This window comes from Carya illinoinensis, chromosome 7 (genome assembly GCF_018687715.1).
Source record: "Carya illinoinensis cultivar Pawnee chromosome 7, C.illinoinensisPawnee_v1, whole genome shotgun sequence".
In the NCBI taxonomy this organism is placed as follows: Eukaryota; Viridiplantae; Streptophyta; class Magnoliopsida; order Fagales; family Juglandaceae; genus Carya; species Carya illinoinensis.
This window is the reverse complement of record NC_056758.1, coordinates 36,615,025-36,634,389: the sequence shown is the minus strand read 5'-3', so window position 1 is coordinate 36,634,389 and position 19,365 is coordinate 36,615,025. Positions and strand designations below refer to the sequence as shown.

Here is a 19,365-nt window from a genome sequence, read left to right as displayed (position 1 = left end):
GACAATCGGTGTCACTTGGCCGCTCATGCGAGGCCAACCGGTGAAGGGTGGGAAGACATGGTGCGAGGCCTTACCATCCACTCTTAACAAAAATGTTAGTAGTATATAGCACTTATAAAAATGATAGTGTATAGCACTTCTCATTGCATTGTATTAACAGATTATTGGTCTTGAATTTTTGAAATTGGTGGTATTAACATAATTTTTATGTATGAAAAAATTATTCGACGTTTAAGATAGTTTGATAAAATTTTAAGAGAAAATTTATTTACCATAATTTTTTTAACACACTCAACACATTACTGAAATTTTTTTAAGAGATTTATCTGTTAATTTGTTTTGCTAAGTAGATAATAAATGCATTTTGGATTAAAAATTAAAACCTCCCACTCTCTACAGTCTAAATAGGAGAATTACGCAGGGATCCAAATCCGATCGGGGCCACCTTTACCCGTTGCATACTGATACCGCTCTCCCACCCCTCTCTCTCTCTCTCACCCAAAACTCCCTCACAACACAACACTCTTCAAAACCTACAATTGGCGTGTCTAATTCACGCATATACTCTCTTCTTTATCTTCCTCTCACAACCCTAGAGCTAGGGTTTTTTCCCCACTGCACTCGTTTACCTCTGTAATGCCCCATATACACTTCCTCCAATTCGCCAGAACCCAATGTACGGACGCACCCAGCCCCTGAACATGCCCAACCAGATCTCTGGGCCAGCCGACGACGATGACGTTTCCGGCGCCGGCGCCGGCGCCTGCGCAGAGTCCATTGAAAACTCTCACATTCGCTACGAAGCCCACTCGATCGACGACTCTGGCGGCGCGGTTGGTGGTGTCGTCGATGACGTCACCGCTGAAGCTGTTTACGTTCATGGCGGTGGTGGCGGAGCATCGGAGATGGTGATTCAGCGTCAAGAAGATACCAGCCAGCTGACGCTCTCGTTTCGAGGCCAAGTCTATGTGTTCGACTCTGTTACCCCTGACAAGGTGCAATCTTTCTCCCGTTGTTTTGACGGTGAATTATCTGGTTTGGGTTTCGTAGTATTTTTCTTGATGTGCTGTTTGGATGCTGAGAAAATGTGGGAACAGGAGAGACTCAAATTTCAGAATTTCGATATTTTTGTCTCTATTTGAGAGCTGAGATATGAAATTTCGATATTTTTGTCTCTATTTGATAGCTGAGATATGTAAAATCTCTCCTCAATTGAGCTCGATAAGATTTAAAATTCATTAATTTGGTGAAAACAAAGCAAAATGCGACTCGAATCAACCAAAGTTTCACCACATGTTTCTCCGACAGATTCTCGGCAACCAAACGGAGAATTGGGGTTCGGGTTTTGCGTATTTTCAAAGATTTGATTATAAAGTTGTGTTGTTGGTTCGTAATGTTAGGTTCAAGCAGTGTTGCTACTTCTCGGGGGCTGTGAACTATCTTCGGGACCACAAAACGAGATGTTGCCTCAGAACCAGAGGGTACTTCTGCAAACCAAGAATCTTATGGACATTTACATTTGATAATGTTATCGGTGCTTTTCTTTATGGGCTACATTTTCTGCAGGGTGGTGTTATGGAGTATCCTGTAAAGTGTAGTCAACCACACAGAGTGGCCTCATTAAATAGGTTCCGCCAGAAGAGAAAAGAGCGATGCTTTGATAAGAAAGTTAGATATAGTGTTCGTCAAGAGGTTGCCCTCAGGTTTGGTGAATTTTTGTGTACACTAGTTTTTTTGTCCAAATAGATTTGAGCTCTACGAATCAAACATGATTTGTGACTAAAAAGAAAAATAACTGATGGGGTGCTATTTATGTATCTTGTTCTTGTCAAATCGGTGCTGGACTTTGGAATAAGAGATGCTTTCTGGTTGTTTCTAATTCTTTTCAGCCATTTGATGTGAAGTACTTGTTACTTTTTTTTTTGATAAGTAAATAAATTATATTATCAAAAGAATAGGCAATTGCCCAGTACAAAGTATAGTTTCCATCACTACGTATGGGCGATGGACATTAGAAAATCATGTAGCTCTAGGCCATTAAAATCAACCGCTATGGTCCAAATACAAAGAGTTCTAAAAAAGAAAACTTTCAATTCCTCCATCGATCTCTCTTTGTCTTCAAAGGTCCTTGCATTGCGTTCTTGCCATAAACACCACATAATGCATATGGGTATCATCTTCCACACCTCTCTTATCTGTTGGTTGCCTCTCATATTTGTCCAGCTAGCCACTACTCCTGCCACCTTCTCAGGCATAACCCAAGCCAAGTCGATTCTACCCAGCACCTCATTCCATAACCCTCTTGCTATCTCGCAGTGAATTAAGAGATGGTCCACCGATTCGTCCCCCTCCTTACACATACAACACCAATTTATGATGATCACCCTACGCTTCCTCAAGTTATCAGTAGTAAGAGTCTTGCCAAGGGATGCTGTTCACACAAAAAATGCAGCTTTGGGAGGCGCCTTATGTCTCCATAACTTTCTCCAAGGGAACTGGGTAGGTGTCTCTTGAATAAGAGCCTTATAAAAAGAGCGCACCGAAAAAATGCCTTTGGCTGCAGGTATCAACCATAGACTATCCTGTGAAATACTCGCTTCACTTGAATACAGAAGGCTATAAAAAGCTTCAAAACTGCTCATCTCCCAATCTTGTGCCGCCCTACTAAAGTTGATGTTCCATTGAATTTGCTCCCCAGATCTTACCCTTACTTCTGCTACTGAAGCTTCAGTATCTCTTGCTACTCTAAATAGTGTAGGAAAAGATTCCTTTAGAGCAACATGGTCGCACCATATGTCATACCAGAACTTTATGCGGTCTCCTTCTCCTAGACGAAAGTGAGTATGGCGTGAGAACACCTCCCACCCTCTTCTTATATGTTTCCACAAACCCACTCCGTTAGCTCCTCTCACTTCTTTTGTGCACCAACCCCCCCATAATTTCCCATATTTGTTCTCTATTACTGTCTTCCAAAGGGATTCCGGTTCCTTGTGATACCGCCACAACCATTTACCTAGCAACGCCTGATTGAAGGTTTTCATATTTCTAATACCCAATCCCCCGTTCGAGATAGGGCTGCATACACTTTCCCACTTAACCAAATGAAATTTGTGTTCCTCTCCCAATCCACCCCACAAAAAATCCCTTTGAAGTTTCTCAAGTCGGATTGCCACCTTTGCTGGAATAGGGAACAATGACAAGAAATAGGTAGGTAAATTCGATAGAGTACTCTTGATCAATGTAATCCTTCCGCCTTTTGACAAGTATAATCTCTTCCAACCGGCTAGACGACTTTCCACTTTCTCTATAACTGAATCCCATATTGGAGCCGCTCTCGAAACCGCCCCCAACGGAAGCCCCAAATATGTCATGGGTAACCTCGCTGTCGTACAGCCCAAAATACTAGCCAACTGTCTGATACGCCTAACTCCTCCAATGGGTATCATCTCTGATTTTTGCAAGTTAACCTTTAGTCCGGAAGTTGCTTCAAAGCAAAGTAGAAGAGCCTTCAGGACTCGATCTGATAAGGGTCTGGTTCGCAAAAGAAAAGAGTATCATCTGCAAACAACAAATGAGATATGTTAACTTGCCCCCTATTCGGAGAGCCAACCTTGAATCTAGCCACCAAACCATTCGCAACCAAGGCCGAAGACATTCTACTCAATGCCTCCATCACAATAACAAAGAGCAGTGGGGATAGCGGGTCTCCTTGTCTCAAACCTCGTGTGCTATGGAAAAATCCAGTTGGACTTCCATTTATCAAGACAGAAAATTTTACCGTTGATATACACCACTTAATCCACAAGCACTATCTCTCCCCGAAACCACATTTCCCCAACAAATCAAGAAGAAAGTCCCAGTTTACGTGATCGTACGCCTTCTCCATATCTAACTTGCAAATGATCCCTGCCTCACCAATTTTCAGAGGACTATCAATGCATTCATTAGCAATAAGAACCGCATCTAGGATTTGTCTATCCTTTACAAAAGCATTTTGAGGCTTCGAAATAAGTTTGCCCACTACCTCACTCAAACGGTTCGCTAAAACCTTTGATAATATCTTGTATACCCCATCTACTAAGCTAATAGGTCGGAACTCCTTTACCTCCTCTGCCCCCACCTTCTTTGGGATTAGTGCGAGAAAAGTAGCATTAAGGCTTTTTTCAAACCTCCCCTTTGAGTAGAACTCCTGGAACACCTTCATTAGATCTTCTTTCAATATAGCCCAACAAGTTTGAAAAAAACCCATCGAAAAACCGTCAGGGCCCGGTGCCTTATCTTTTGCCATTTTTCTCACAACTTCATAAACCTCCATCTCCTCAAATGCCCTCTCCAGTCGATCTACCTGATTAGTATCAATGGACTCAAACCCAAGCCCCTCAAGTTTAGGCCGCCATCCCACCTGTTCAGAAAGTAAATGCTCATAGAACTCGACTACATGGTTGTTTATTACTAGCCATCCCACCTGTTTATTACCTGTGAAGTACTTGTTACTTCATCGGCTTTTCAAAAGCTTGATTTATTAATTTGTTGAGCTCAAATCAAAGTTTATGCTTCTCTTTAATGGAACTTCGATTCAAACTGATGTCTAAAATTTCTAAGGATGCTACTTGACTTGGGTGGACAGTGAACTTTTTATGTGGATATAAAATTTTAGTAGTGATGCCCCTACTGATTGAATTAAGTGCTTTCTTTATATGCGACTGATCTCATGTTTTGGAAAGCTTATATTTTCTGGAGCTTAAATGATTCGCCAAATTGAAAACAACCTCTGTAAATTGAATTTATTACTCAGCGATAAATTTTATTGGAAAGCACAAAAGGTGCAACCTAGGTATACTGGACGTATGCAAGAGAAAAACCTATCTAGGAGTAGAAAAAGATGCAAGAACATTATGAAAGTTGAGCCTATTGAAATCTTTAGAAATTTTCAAGGAAGAGAGTATTGAATAGGAAAATTTTGAGCTCCTCCAACATCCATTCTCTGTTCTCAAAATTTTTGTCATTTTTCCTTACATACGAGGCACGTAAGGACCATATTCCACACTACTGCAATTTGTGCACTTCTGTTTTAATACTCTCCAAGCACCAAAAAGGTCCACTATTATTTTGGGCATTACCCAAGTCAAATAGTCCGACTGAAGAAGTAATTCCCCAAACCAACTAGTATATCTCATAATGGAGTAAAAGATTATTAACAAACTTTCTACCCTTGTACATGCAACACCAAGTTATCACACCACAATGTTTATTTTCCTTCGTTATTTGTTGTGAGAGTCACTCCTAAAGAGAGCCTGTCCAAGCAAAGAAAGGTAGCTATTTGGGTGTTGGGGGGGGGGGGGGGGGGGGGCCCATCTTAGTCCACTACATGATATTCCTAGGAAAGAGTGTTATCATGAAAAATAAGGACATTATAGAAGGAACAGACTTGGGACAATCATCTCTTGGAATTCCCCTCCTCTTCTCAGCCGGTGGAATACAACAGGTCAAAGATTGCAATGAAGGCACTGCTTCCCTACCATGAGCCATTCTGAGAAAGCTTATACTCCATCTGAGGAAATCATTAGATATCTCCAAATGGTCCCCCATGCATTCTTAGGATGAGCGACAATGCACACATTCAGGAAAGCTTCATTTTCCACAACACAAATAAAATCTAACCTTGGAGCCATCTTCTACCCCAAATCTTGAACTTGAGTTTTACAGTGGTATGAACTGTATTCCTACAAGAATGTGTATTGTTATATTCTTGGGTTTAGTGGAACTCCCCCCTCCCACAATTATAAGTTGAAAAGAATAGATGATAGTGGATAACAATCGTTAGCCAAAAAGAGAACCTAAACAACCACCACAAATGCTTTTTACCTTGTCCATAAAGTTTTTTGGTTGGTGCAGGGTGTGTGAGTCTTGTTTCAATAATCTAATATGATCAGCCTTCCTTTAGCAAGCTATAGCATCACTCTTATGGATAATTTTGACTTATCAAACATAATAAAAATCCTAATTTTTACAAACAACCTATTAAATTTTGTAGTGTATGTTTTGGCAGAATGAAATCTTGTTAAAGAATATGATAGGGGAATATTGTTTTATTTTCCTCTGCCTGCCACTTATTGATGTGGTTTTGCATTATTCTTTTGCTGGTTATCATTGTTGTGACACTTTGTATGTAACCAGGCATTCTCTTTTTCCTGTTTCTTATATGTTATGCTGCACCAGGATGCAGCGCAATAAGGGTCAATTTACTTCTTCTAAAAAGTCGGAAGGAGCTTATAATTGGGGTACCCTCCAGGAGTCAGGGCAAGATGATAGTCCACAAGAAGCCTCGTGAGTTTAATCCTGAATATTGTTACCTTCTTCTAGACACTGTTGGATTTTTTCTGATCTTTTGAAAATAAGGGCATGTTTGTTATCAATAAAATTTCTTATTTACTGATAATAAATAAATAAAACATAAAGGCCTGTTTGGACACTAGGAGTATCTCAGAATTTTGTGAATAGTAGTGAAGTTGTTTGAGTGAAGATGTTTTATTGGGTTTTGGGAAAAGAGTGAGAAAAAGTTGAATAAAAATATTATAAAGTTAAAAAATTGTTTGACCATAAGTTTTTAATATTATTTTTGTTTTAATGTTTGTAAAAGTTGTAGTGATTATTTTTGTGTTTGAATAATGATTAGGTAATGATTAGATGAAAAAGTTGAAAATTTAAAATTGAAAATGTTGTTTGAGTGATGTTTGGTAATGAAATTATGAGAAGTTTTGAAAATTTTGAGAATTCTCAGTGTCCAAACATGGCCTAAATTATATTTTACTGTATCAGATTTTTTGTGCATGCTTACATCTTTTTTTACTCCTGGTATTTTTGCATGCTTGTCTAGATGTACACATTGTGGCATAAGTTCAAAGTCCACTCCAATGATGCGGCGGGGGCCATCTGGTCCAAGGTCTCTTTGCAATGCCTGCGGACTTTTTTGGGCAAACAGGGTTAGTATTATTTCGAATGATTTGAATGCTTTTTTGTCCTCAATAGCCAAGTGTTTTATGGTAGACATTAAAATTTTGCATTTTATAATGCCCAATGAGGCTTGAGATCTTCTCTTTGGATAATGTTGTCTATCCTGGCTTCAGTGGTACAAATTGTACAATGATATATATACCACATCTTATTTATAAAAAAAATATATATATACCACATCTTACCTAGTTGCCATGTCAATATAGTTTCAAGTTTTGAACTAATGTTCATGCCATCGACTCATTTGCCTGCTAGTGTTTTATGCCTTTTAGATTAAAGGGTGATAGATATGATAAGCGGATTGTGGAGTATTGAATCATAGGGTTCAAATGAGAAAAGCAAAGTGGACTAATAGTTGTAACAAATATGTGAGAACTTTTATTTTCGTCTGGTCTTTTCTTTTATCAGTTCAGAAAGGTAGTTGTTATCAGTTTTCTTTGAAATCTTTTCTGTATTTGCACACCCAACTTACACACAAATAGTCTAGGATTAATTACCAACATATGTCGAGGCCTGAAGTTGATTGTATTGTCTTGTAAATGATGTAAGGTAATGCCATTTAGCAGGTTTTTATTCTTCACCGGCTCAATAAAGTGACTGTTGCACTCTGGGAATGTCTTTGAATGCATTCAGAGTTTAATCTCATCATCATGATGACATTCTAATAAAAATAACCGAACTAGTGTTTAGTATAGTTAATGTGAAGGAATGTAATGACATCTCTTTCCTAAGACATTTGTCCAGCCTGGATCTTCTACGGGTTCTTTTTTTTTCACAAGGGCATCCCCTATAAGTTACATGGATAATTCCTCCAGTCTTCAATCGTTTGTCTCTGTGATACTCATCATGGATCACTGGAGTATACCTGAACTTTTGTTGTGATATTAGAGCTTTCTCTACCTACTTGTATAGTTTGTAATTACAGATTCTGTCTACTCTTGTTTATTATACTTGCTGCTGAATATTGTTCCCGCCAAATTTTCCCCAATAATATGCTGAGCCAATCATTCAAGGCCTAACTCGAGACAATTATTTGTGGGCATTACTTCAAAATCTGCTAGGCATCTTCTTCTCATCTTTCAATACTATCCTAATTTTTGACAATTCAACTCTGCAGGGGGCTTTGAGGGATCTTTCTAAGAAAACCCAGGATCATTCTGTTAGCCTGGCTGAACAGGTATGCTTCTCATGAAGTGTATACGTATCAGGATCCAGTTATTGTTTTGTTTACATTATTCTTTCATTGTCCCTGCAATATTAAAGCTGCGTCCTTTCTTTTTTGGCATTTTTCCTTGAGTAGGGTGAACGTGAAGCCAATAATTCAGACTGCGGAACTGCCATCCATACAAACAACAATCTTGTTACTTTCTCTCATGGGGATAACTCAGCTTTAATAGCTGAGCACTGAGTTGCAAGTTATCTTTACAAAAGAGGCGATACAGTTGCCTCTGGCATCATTCAAGTAGGTTTTGTAGTGCTTTCATTTGTCTTGTCCATCCGGTGTACAGATGTATTAGTGCCATCTTCCATCAATACAAGTGGTTTTATCTTTTTATATCATGGGAACTATGCAAAGATTATTGCCAATGGATCCATCGTCCCTTGTATCATCATGAAAGCTTAGATTGACGATATTGGTAATCTTGTATACAATATACTTTTAATAGTAATAGCTCGATGCCATAGCCTGCTTCAATGAAATTCTTTAGCATTTTCGTCTTGTCAATCTTTTTAACAAAACATTTAAGGATCTCTATGATTGGTTTAGTTAGCATCTAAGACTACCATCTAATTGTAGAATACCATGAAAGTTATTTGAAATACACCAGAGAAACTGCAAAGGGAACTTTTTATAATAGGAAAATTTGTCCGTTTCTTTGAGTTTATGCAATTTATTGAAGCATTTTATGGCGGCACTCATTGTGTCAATCTTCTTATTCTAGTATGCCTTTTTACTATTATTCCAACCTTAATATTTTCTAAGAAAAACTTGGACACATTAGGCTTGACATGGAGTAATGATTTCCAATAGGAGTTGAAGAAACTTCCAATTGACTGTCAGTTTGAATGGCCTTTAATGTAGATCAAGGTGGTCGTGGTTTGCGTCACCGCCCACCCAACCCACAAACGGCCCTACTGCTACTGCAAAGTTTAACTTTCCATCCTGTTCATGACGAGTGCATGTATCCTGGAAAAAATGGCCAATAGATATCTGCATGCTCACGACAACTCAATGTAGTATTTGTTTCTGTTTGATACAAATGAGTATTATTATTAGGTGCTCTCTGAATATGGATGTCGCAGTAATTTCATCCAATCACAAACCAAGTTTCCGAATGAAATTATAATAGGCTATTTAGTCTGTGCCGCGCGCGGGCAACGTTGCTCCGCATATATGGTTTACCAGAAAATAAACAGCTCGGAAGGAAGTATGAACTATGAAGTTGTCTTGCTTGCTGTGGAACATAAGGCCAGCCTCGTCCGTAAACAACGTTGGATCGTCTTTCGTCCAAATGTATCATCCTTGACTGCGTTGCCGCCCATTAAACAGTGGAAACTGTCTGTCAGGGTACCAGATAGATGCTTCTGTTATATAATAATTATTGGTCTTGACTTATATTGTCGCATTTCGGCATTTGCTTTATTTCCTAATTATTACTTACTACGGCACTGCTTTCTCTTCGTCTCTTTGATCCGGATGTTCGAGGCCTTTTGAGTACCTACTTTTATCATTTTAATAATAATAATAATAATAATAATAATAATAACAATAACAATTCCTTCCTTTCTCTAATTAAATGAAAATGTTAAAGAAAATCATAAAAAAAAAAAAACACATTAAAAGTTGGGCGACAGATTTGGTCGGCTGGTGTCCAAATCTGTCCAAACAAATCGGGTGCAAACATCACCAACCTAAGCGCTGACAAATACTTTGACCCATCAATTTCTACTGTATTATCAGTGGTCAGTCAGGAAAGAATGAATGAATACCGTGAACTTTTTGGGAAAATGAATATTTAAGACACTCTCTCTTTCCATTGATATTTGATTTTATTTTTGAAAAAAACAAAAGTCAATGAACATATATATATATATATATATTTTTATTTGTTTTTAGATTACAAATAAATTTTCAATTATCTAATATTAAGATAATAGAAAAAAATAATTTCTGAAAAATACTTTTATGTAGGTACGAGCGTGCAACACACAAGAATACCCTTAAGACACATATAAGAATAACACAGTCAAATTCTCTTCAGTTCAAACAAAAAAGAAAAGAAAAGAAAAGCGAAAATTACCCAATTGAGCCTCTTCGAGGAAACACAGGGGCACACCCTGCGAATCTTAGCTATTTCGGGGTAGTTATTTTTCCCCCGCTCTCTTCGATTCTGGACATTCTTCCAGCTCCGAATCCAATCTTTGTGCATAGTTCGGTTGAGGGTTTCCTTTTTAGACCGTGACGAAAAACCATGTTTCTTCTTCGATGGAACAGGTCCCGTACTTAGGGTTTGGGGTTGTGTTTCGGTTCCGATACGGTTCGTGCAGGCAGAGTTTTGATTCCTGTAGATGGCGGCTGCCAACCCACAGCCCTTGCAGGCGCGTCCTTTAGAGGACCACATGCGGGGCCCCATACGGATCGAGGACGAGGAGGGTGACTACGAGGATGGTGGTGACGATGCTATGGATGACGTCGAAGATGCTCACATGAATTCTGTGAGCGTTGCGGAGCATGGTGAAGTAAGAGTTGGAGGAGGAGCGGTGGTTATGGCGTCTCGGACCAGTGAGCTTACTCTCTCTTTCGAAGGCGAGGTCTACGTGTTCCCTGCGGTGACGCCTGAAAAGGTAACTTTTTTTTTTTTTCGGTCGAGCAACTCAATGGCTTGTTTTAATCTTGTTTTCATTTTTGTTGGCATAGATGAATAAGACCATTTTTTAAGGTACAATGAATAAGAACAACGTTTTTTCCTTATAATTCTTTTTGTGCGGTTAGTGGGTTTAGGGAGAATTTGTAATTTTTAATGGGGGAATTAATTTTCGTGCACCTAGTGGTTTTAGGATCGGTACTTGCATTTCTGTTTCTTGAGTTCATTTGGGGCTGTAAAGAATGGAACTTTATGGGAACGCGGTCCCAGCTAAAAAAAAAAAAAAAAAAAAAAAAGGAAACAAAGAAAAGGAAAGGGGGAAATTTCGGGTGTTTAACGATTGCTTGTGCTTTTTATTTTTATTTTTTTTCAACTTCATATGACTTTTTGGTATATTCGCACGTTTCTTTACTAGTCGTTCTAAAAAATATATTCGTTACTGTGCATATTGTCATCCAGTCCATCGCACTGTCTTCTGGTCATGGATTCCCGTTTCAACTCAATGGTTTTAGAGTTATTTGTTGGAACGAAGAAAACTGCGTTGCAACTTTCAAATATTTGAAGTGTTAATAGTAGCATTTCAGCATGACAATTTGAAACATACGTTCCCTGAGCTTTCCATTACATTTTCTGGAAGTTGGGTATTTTTTTCTGTGCATGAATTTATTCATTTCTACTGAATATAGCCGCAGTTTCATTAAAATCTAACTATATGTTCTTTTTTTCATGTTTGCTCCTGTTGTCGAAAGTGATATTATCAACTGTTCAATTTTTTAGTTGACTATTTGAAGACTCTTTGAAAGATGCTTCAGTTTGTTGGATTTTACATAACAGGTACAAGCAGTGCTCTTGCTTCTAGGAGGACCAGATGTACCAACTGGTGTGCCCACCTTTGAAGTACCTTTTAATCAAAATAACAGGGTATCATAGAATTTGAAACTATTGAAAGCAATAATCTAGATTTTTCATTTTCTGTGCTAATTTCCTGCTTATCCACCTCTTCCTAGGGTGTGGTTGAGACTGCAAAGCGCTCGAATATTTCACGAAGAATAGCATCCCTGGTCAGGTTCCGTGAAAAAAGGAAAGAGAGATGTTTTGACAAGAAAATTCGGTACACTGTGCGAAAAGAAGTTGCTCAAAGGTATGATAAATTCATTAAAATATATTTATTTGTCATTAATTCCTACAATTTCAACCATTTGGAATTTTCACTGATAATAATGTATTTGGTATTAAGAATGTTTCTCTAGTATTTGAATTTGTCTTTATCTTTTTGTTGTAAAGTCATTGTTTGGGTCAAATGGTTTCAAAAAATTTATTACTCAATGTTTTACATCTTTCTTAGTTTTAGTTGAAACTCAGCATTTGGGTTTCAATCTATGTCATCTTAAAGGAAAAAGAGAGAAAAGAAAGGAAAAAGACAAGGGAAGGAAGTTGTGTTGCATCTTCTTTACTGATTAATAGAAAGTAATATACTTTAGGTTTTGTTCTTGAGCAAGGCTGAATTTTTAGATGGAAGGAAAGATTCATCTCAGTGTTTAGGATGAGTTTTTACTCTATATGCTCACTTCTAGGTTTATCTGGAATTTATGATCTTACATGGGTGATTATTTTGATGGAAAGAAATGTCAGGAAATCAAAACATGTTCAATAATGAATGCATGCAAAAATTGTGTGTTTGTAAGTGAGCTCTAGTATTTTACAGAGGCAATCAATTTATTGGATGCTGGATTGTATTTTTCATGCATGTTGCTTATTTGTTTTCCCACCGCCCCTTGCACTCTTAAATTGGGAAATAAAAAATAGCACACCGTGTAAACTTTTACACAATCTGAACCTCTCTCGATGTAGAAAATATGTAGCATTGTTTTCTATATGCCTTGGTATCTGCCATACCATTTGGATCCTTTTGGCTAAATATGGGTGCATGAACATCCAAAACCAAAATATAGGAGAACGTGCAAAATTCTAGGAGTGGAAAAAGTTGGTTTACCTTTACCCTGGTGCATTTGAGATCTGTGATTTCAGGTTTTATGGGAAGCTATAGCATTCTTATTCCACATCATTACAACTTTACTGATGTATGATTCTCTCTCTACCATTATTCTGCTAGGATGCACCGTAAGAATGGACAATTTGCATCCCTGAAAGAAAGTCCCTCTACTTCAAATTGGGATTCTGCTCAGAGTTGCCTTCAAGATGGTACTCCTACTGCAGAAACTGTGTGAGTACAAAGTCTATTCTGGTTGTTGTGTACTTCTAGTTTTGTAACCTCTTTGATTCAATAGCAATACTAAATTCTATATTTTTCTTGTTTGTGGAATTTTCATTACCAGTTTACGTAGATGTCAACATTGTGGAGTTGGTGAAAATAATACTCCTGCTATGCGTCGTGGGCCAGCTGGACCAAGGACTTTATGTAATGCATGCGGTCTAATGTGGGCAAATAAGGTTTTTATTTTTTTTTTGAAGTTGCATTCTTTTGGCATGGTTCCCATGCTTCAAAAATGAGTATGTACAATTGCATGATTGGGCACTTTGTATGCATATGTTTGCTTTTATTCGCTGTTGGTAGCATGAGTTGATGTCATGTGAAGAATAGTTGGACGTTATTTTCTCATCTTGGCTCTGTGCGTGTGTCCTTTACTAGCTTTCTCACCTGATGCTATGATAGGTGGTACCTGTGAGAGTTTAAGAGCAGTGGGTGGTTATTTTAGGGAGAGTGATATAAACAACTCTCAATCTCTGTACCCTAAAACTACTATGACTCTTTCAAAGTTGTGTGCATTACTGATTCTTAAGAGATTCAGATTTTTTGTTTTTTGGGTATTAATGATAATGTTGGCTTATGCTGATTTTATGCTTTATGGTACTTAGTGCAAGGACTGTTCTATCGTCTGTCTGATAGGTTAATTCACATCTGGACAGTAAATATTGTATTCAGTTATATGACACGTAGATACATTAGTTTTCTACTTTTATTTTGGTTATTGGTTGACTCTTCAGCATGATTTGTTTGGTAATAAATGCTTTATAGTTTGTCATCTATTTTTTGTACTTTCTGTGATACTCCCATATGATAAGATTGAAGGTAGGTGGTGTATGAGATCCCACATTGCTTATAAGGTTCCAATGGGGCTCCAATTGTATCATTGACTAGTCCTTTTGGAGTATAGGCCATGTGGTTTGGGCCTTCCATTGGGGCGTTGCACTTTCCTACTTGTGCAAAGACTGCTGTTGTGGCTAAGTGTCATAGCATGCCTCAGCTTTAGTAGATAATTAGAATGGATTGAGGAAACGTCATATTGTAGTTATGGACCGGTGCTATATGTCCAAGAAGAGCGGAGAGTCCATTGACCACCTGCTACTACATTGTGAGATTGCCATGACCTTGTGGAATGAAGTCTTTGCTTGATTGGGGTTAGCTTGGGTGATGCCGAAAAGGGTATGTGAACTTCTAGCTTCTTGGAGAGGTATTCGGGGCAATTCTCAAATTGCATCCATATGGAAGATGATACCTATATGTCTATGGTGGTGCATTTGGAGGGAGCGGAATGCAAGAAGTTTTGAAGACCAATAGCGATCGATGGATGAGCTTAGAAATTTTTTTTTCAATACTTTACTCCATTGGTCAATTGTAATTGATTTACATGGTATGACATTTCATGAATTCCTTGTATCTCTAAATTAGCACGCCTAGGCGTTGCTCTTGTATGTGTCCCATATGCTTGGGCTTATGCCTAATCTTTTGATCAATAAAAATTTGCTTACCGATTAGAAAAAAAAAATAGAACAGATTGTTACTATCTGTGTATGGCTTCAGCTTGAGTTCTGTTGTCGCTATTGTTATGGATGTGTCCTTTAGTGTAATTTATTGTTCTCTTAATCAATCTCTTGAATGTGCAGGGAACACTAAGGGATCTCAGTAAGGGGGGGAGGAATGTTTCCACGGACCATATTGAACCTGTACGTACCACTAGAAAGAGCTGCAACACTTTTTCTACAGAATGCATATTTCTTTGGAAGTCTAGCTCACAGTAATATGGTGGATAATTGTTTTCATGATTTTCCTCTTCATTTAGAGCTCGAAATTGGCTACGTTTATCATACATTTCCTTTTCCCTTTTCATTTTTGGGGAAAACCCAGCAAATGGGGCGGGGAGGGGGGAGTGTGGTTGTAAAATTCGAGGCATATGCATCGACATAACATAATATTTCTGATATTGGTCTGCATTTTTTGGATGGTCCTAAATTTTTTATTACAATTCTTGGAATTGCTGAAAAAAATATTTGGTCAAGGCATCTATCTAGTTGGTACACAATGTTAAATTGTTCCCATTAGTTTTTTGTGGGTCATGTTGCGATTTTTGTGAAGATTGATTTACCCTAGGCTTGTGATGGGACCTGCAGGTAACCCCAGTTGACATCAAGCCGTCAATTACAGACAGAGACTTATGCGACAACCAGGATGATCATGTATTATATCTTCTCATCTGTTCAAATACCTTGAAAGAGAATTGGGAAAGCTTGTTTCTACCTTCTAAACTAATTTATGGTGCATGCAGGAAACTCCTAAAGACCCTTGCAAAAAGGCGGTAACTGAAGGATCCAATAAGTCTTCTGTCAACCATGATGAGGAAGTACGTATATTTTTATTCTATTGATAGTAAAATAGACAGTAGTGAAGTCATTTTGCATTTGCTTTAACTATATATATGGGTAATCCATTTCCTATATAAAATTTTTGACTACTTTTTTTTGTGGCCTTGATGAAACATTTAATTAATTGCACTAAATTAGTGGACAGTATGATAGAAATTTTTAGGACAAATAACACAGTTGTAATTGAATCTATTTATCTTGTTAGAATATCAATATTTTGTAGAAATTATTTGGCTTACGACACAACTAACCTCTGGCTTTTATTTTCCTCATCTCTTAGAAATTATTTTTTAGACCCTAATATTTATTTGACTTGTTTCCATGATAATTTTAAATTCTATGTGTTGCAGGATTTGCATGGAACTGCTTCAGATCTTACATGTACTCTTCCCATGGGCGTTGTCCATTCCTCAGCCACTGATGAGGAGCAGGTACAATAGCCGTAATTCTCTGTATTAGTTAATTACGAAGGGTAGTTTACAAAATGCTAGTAAACTATTTATAAAAATATATTACTGATTATTTTTTTAGTTTAATCATTACTTTATAATAACAAGATGTTTGGTTTTTGATTTAGGTAGGAGTTGGGAATGGAAGGGTTGGGAAGATAATTGGTTTGGTTCTTCCCAATGGAAGTTGAGCTTTAAAAAAAATGGAAGTTGGAAACCCTGTACATAAACTATATCAAGTGTAAAATGATATTTCTAAACCCATGTATAGGTTTGACTTAATAGTTTGTCACATTTTATCAAGAAGATGAAACTGAACTCACTTCCCATCAATTTGAGTGGCAAGAAATAAAAAGTGGGTCCAGTGGGAAGTTCTCTCCTAGTTTTCACTTCCACCAGAATGTACTTCCCATGTAGTTTATGGCACTTATCGTCCTTCTACTTCTCACCACTTCCCTCAAACCAAACACATTTAAAGTGATGCCTTATTTCTTCTGCCCTTTGGTTCCATACTTGTCAAGTGCCAAAAATTCCGGAGATATTAAAAAGTTAATGAATTTTCTTGGCTATCATTTCTATAGCAGTCTACATATCTTGTTACATGCATATTAATTTGCTACTGCAGATATAAAATCTCAGATTTTTACCTTATTTTTATGGGCCTCCACGATTGTCTTTAATGGGGCTAGTTTTCAAGACTTTCTTGCATCCATTTCTAGCTCCTAATCTGTTATTAAGTGCTCTCCTTTGTTTGCTTGTGTATTTGGGCTTTGCCTATTCCCTTGATTCAATAAAATTTTAGTTTACTTCTAAAAAAAAAAATCTCATATTTTTTAAACAAAGCCTGCCGATAATTCTTTTGAAGAAAGAATTTTCATGTTGAAGTACTTGTGCTCGCAGGAACCTTTGGTTGAGCTCGGTAATCCTTCAGATAATGATATAGACATACCTGCTAATTTTGATTAGAAGGTACCAGTTTGCTTAACCAATTCAAGTAATAGATTTGGTTGCTTGATATCGACTTCATCTTACTCATGAGCTACCAGTTTGGCTCATTTCGATTTGACTTCTCATGTGCTTCTGCTACGGACAGGTCAAAGTTTATGATCCTTGTAAAGGAGGGGCATTTAGGATTATAAGGTTGCTATAATTACAAACGACCATGACGTGAAGTCCAAGTGCAGTGATCATCTTGTGACTGGAGGAATTGCACTGCTGCTTTCGTCTGACATTAGATTCATGGCAATGGTTGATGTTGATATAAGCGATGGGATCTTGCTCGTGTACAAGCTGTTAGGAGAGACGTTTGAGTGCTTTTACCTGTATGTGATTTATTTTTAGCGCAGTTCTGATTGCTTTAATAGTAATTACCACTTTTCATTTTTAGTTTTATATGTCAAAAGTATCAAGTGAGTGTTTGCCTGATCTTGATAAACCTCAGTTCTGTAGTTAATAAGTGGGCTCGCCAAGTAATTTAGAAACATGGTGATTTTCATAAATTGACAGTTGCTTTTGACGGGGACAGTTAGTACGATCATAACCACTGTCACCCACTTCTCCTTCTCACAGCTGCTTCTTTTTCTTTTTTTCTTTTTTAAAAAAATTTTAATATTTCCTTTGTGGGAGGTGAATCGGAGTTTGGGAAGCTGAATACGAAATGATAGGAAAGTACTTAGCCTCACTTGATAGGGACTGCCGGACTAAGCCAATTGGGAGGATCAGATCAATAGCAGGATGATTGGCTAAGATCTAAAATCCCTTTGAGTGAAACAATCTCTATGGGTTATCGGACTATTAGGAGATTTTTTTTCTTGAATTACCTGACTTCCTTGTCGAGGGATTGTAGACCATTGAGATTGATCGGGACGTTGTTCCAAGACATTTGGTGCTAATAAAAAAGAAAAAAAAGGACTGGTTGTACATTGGAATGAGCGGAGATAGTTTTGGATCCTTTGTTCTCTCTCTCTCTTTTTTTTTTTTTTTTTCCTGCACAGAGCCTGAGTTGCAAAGGGTTGACAATGAAATCATGATAACAAAAGTAAATCAGAACTGAAGACTGAAGTGATTTTTCAGGAATGAAAAGGAAAGTTTGGAAACACATTTTCCGCGATGTTTTTCTTTCAAACAGCAGACACAGGCCAAAATCGAGAGATCATAATATGAAGTTCTTTGAAGGTAGCTAATTTTTAGGAGTAATTATCTGAAACTTATCTTTTAATGCCTTCTCTCTTGTTTACTATGGCTTTGAGGCGGTGTTTTTATAACGTTATTTGAAGCAGGTTGTGGGTTCTAGCATGGGGAATTGGGTCATTTTGGTTTTTGAGAGGTCCGAATAGAAGTAATGTAAAAGGTGATTAATCAATCTTGTCTGACGGTAATTATTGTAATTTCTAACTCAATGCTATGCCAATTATAAATTAGTAACTGGATAAGTGATTTTAATGACATGGCATTTTTCCAAACTAATAATAATTTTTTCCAAACTTATATTGCAGAGTAAGTTGTGAATCCAATATACTATGTATTATAGTAATGTGTAGGATATATTTTGCTAAATAATAACTAGTTGTTTGTTTAAGCGATTATCATACACTAAAATTTCTACAATGTTAAAAGGTAGAGACATGTCAAGGGAAATGAGAGATGATATTTGCAGTCGTGATTGTGCAAGTGCCATGCAGTCTTTTTGAAAGAAGTGAATTAATATAAGACCCACGTTAAAAAGAGCAAGTTGTTTGACAGAATAGGAAAATTCTTACTGCAGTCCCTGTTCGGGATTGCAAGTCAAGCCTAAATGAAACGACAATGTTTCATTACTCAATCAAACAATGTGTTTCAACCATCACCCCATCGCCCTCCCCTCATGCCATCTTAGAAGTTCCCATCGCATCCCCTCACTGCATCCTTCTATCAGAAAGCAGAAAGCATACCCAGAGGACACCATCCCCATCGCCCCGTCGCCGTCGCCGCTCCACATTGCATGCTACGTCATCGTCCACTTCCTCAAAAAAGAGTAAATCCCTTCCTCCCCCTCGCCCCATCTTCATCGTCGCCCCCTTCCTCATGACATAGTTAGAGGATTTTCAATGATGCCCCACGTAAGTCATCCACCACTTGGAGCTCCGTGATCTCATCCTTTGCCCAGAATGAGTTTCTTTGCTTGCCCTCTAGTTCTTTCGTTGAATGTTCCGTATTGGGGTTCGACCCGACAACCATATACTCTCAAGCGCGACGAAGTAGTGCGCGATTTTGTCCAGTTGTGATATTGGGCAGTCTATACATTGCCTTTCTGTGATTGTTTAAGATTGTTTAAGCAAGCTTTGTTCGAGAATTTGGATGTTAACGATTTTACATTTTCAAGTGTGATAAAGGTT

The 19,365-nt window shown here is 37.8% G+C and overlaps 2 protein-coding genes across 2 annotated transcripts; both read left to right on the top strand.

Moving 5' to 3' along the window:
* The first annotated feature begins 418 nt into the window (after positions 1-418).
* Positions 419-8,715, top strand: LOC122316647 (GATA transcription factor 25). Its single transcript, XM_043133332.1, has 7 exons — positions 419-995; positions 1,401-1,481; positions 1,567-1,703; positions 6,220-6,327; positions 6,878-6,983; positions 8,132-8,191; positions 8,315-8,715. The coding sequence occupies exons 1-7, from the start codon at positions 675-677 to the stop codon at positions 8,420-8,422; spliced, it is 921 nt and encodes a 306-aa protein (XP_042989266.1). The 5' UTR covers positions 419-674; the 3' UTR covers positions 8,423-8,715.
* A 1,554-nt stretch (positions 8,716-10,269) lies between these two features.
* LOC122316833 (GATA transcription factor 24-like) lies at positions 10,270-17,490 on the top strand. Its single transcript, XM_043133642.1, has 11 exons — positions 10,270-10,860; positions 11,715-11,801; positions 11,888-12,021; positions 12,994-13,104; positions 13,217-13,331; positions 14,787-14,846; positions 15,291-15,356; positions 15,446-15,520; positions 15,893-15,973; positions 16,892-16,960; positions 17,085-17,490. The coding sequence occupies exons 1-10, from the start codon at positions 10,585-10,587 to the stop codon at positions 16,955-16,957; spliced, it is 1,071 nt and encodes a 356-aa protein (XP_042989576.1). The 5' UTR covers positions 10,270-10,584; the 3' UTR covers positions 16,958-16,960; positions 17,085-17,490.
* Positions 17,491-19,365: the final 1,875 nt, after the last annotated feature.

Excerpts from the sequence above, each read along its gene's own strand:
- LOC122316647 (XM_043133332.1), top strand. The coding sequence starts at position 675 with ATGTACGGACGCACCCAGCCCCTGAACATGCCCAACCAGATCTCTGGG. Across the intron at positions 6,328-6,877 it reads GATAGTCCACAAGAAGCCTC|ATGTACACATTGTGGCATAA; the intron begins GTGAGTTTAATC and ends ATGCTTGTCTAG. Across the intron at positions 6,984-8,131 it reads GACTTTTTTGGGCAAACAGG|GGGGCTTTGAGGGATCTTTC; the intron begins GTTAGTATTATT and ends TCAACTCTGCAG.
- LOC122316833 (XM_043133642.1), top strand. The coding sequence starts at position 10,585 with ATGGCGGCTGCCAACCCACAGCCCTTGCAGGCGCGTCCTTTAGAGGAC. Across the intron at positions 12,022-12,993 it reads CGAAAAGAAGTTGCTCAAAG|GATGCACCGTAAGAATGGAC; the intron begins GTATGATAAATT and ends TTATTCTGCTAG. Across the intron at positions 15,974-16,891 it reads CAGCCACTGATGAGGAGCAG|GAACCTTTGGTTGAGCTCGG; the intron begins GTACAATAGCCG and ends TTGTGCTCGCAG.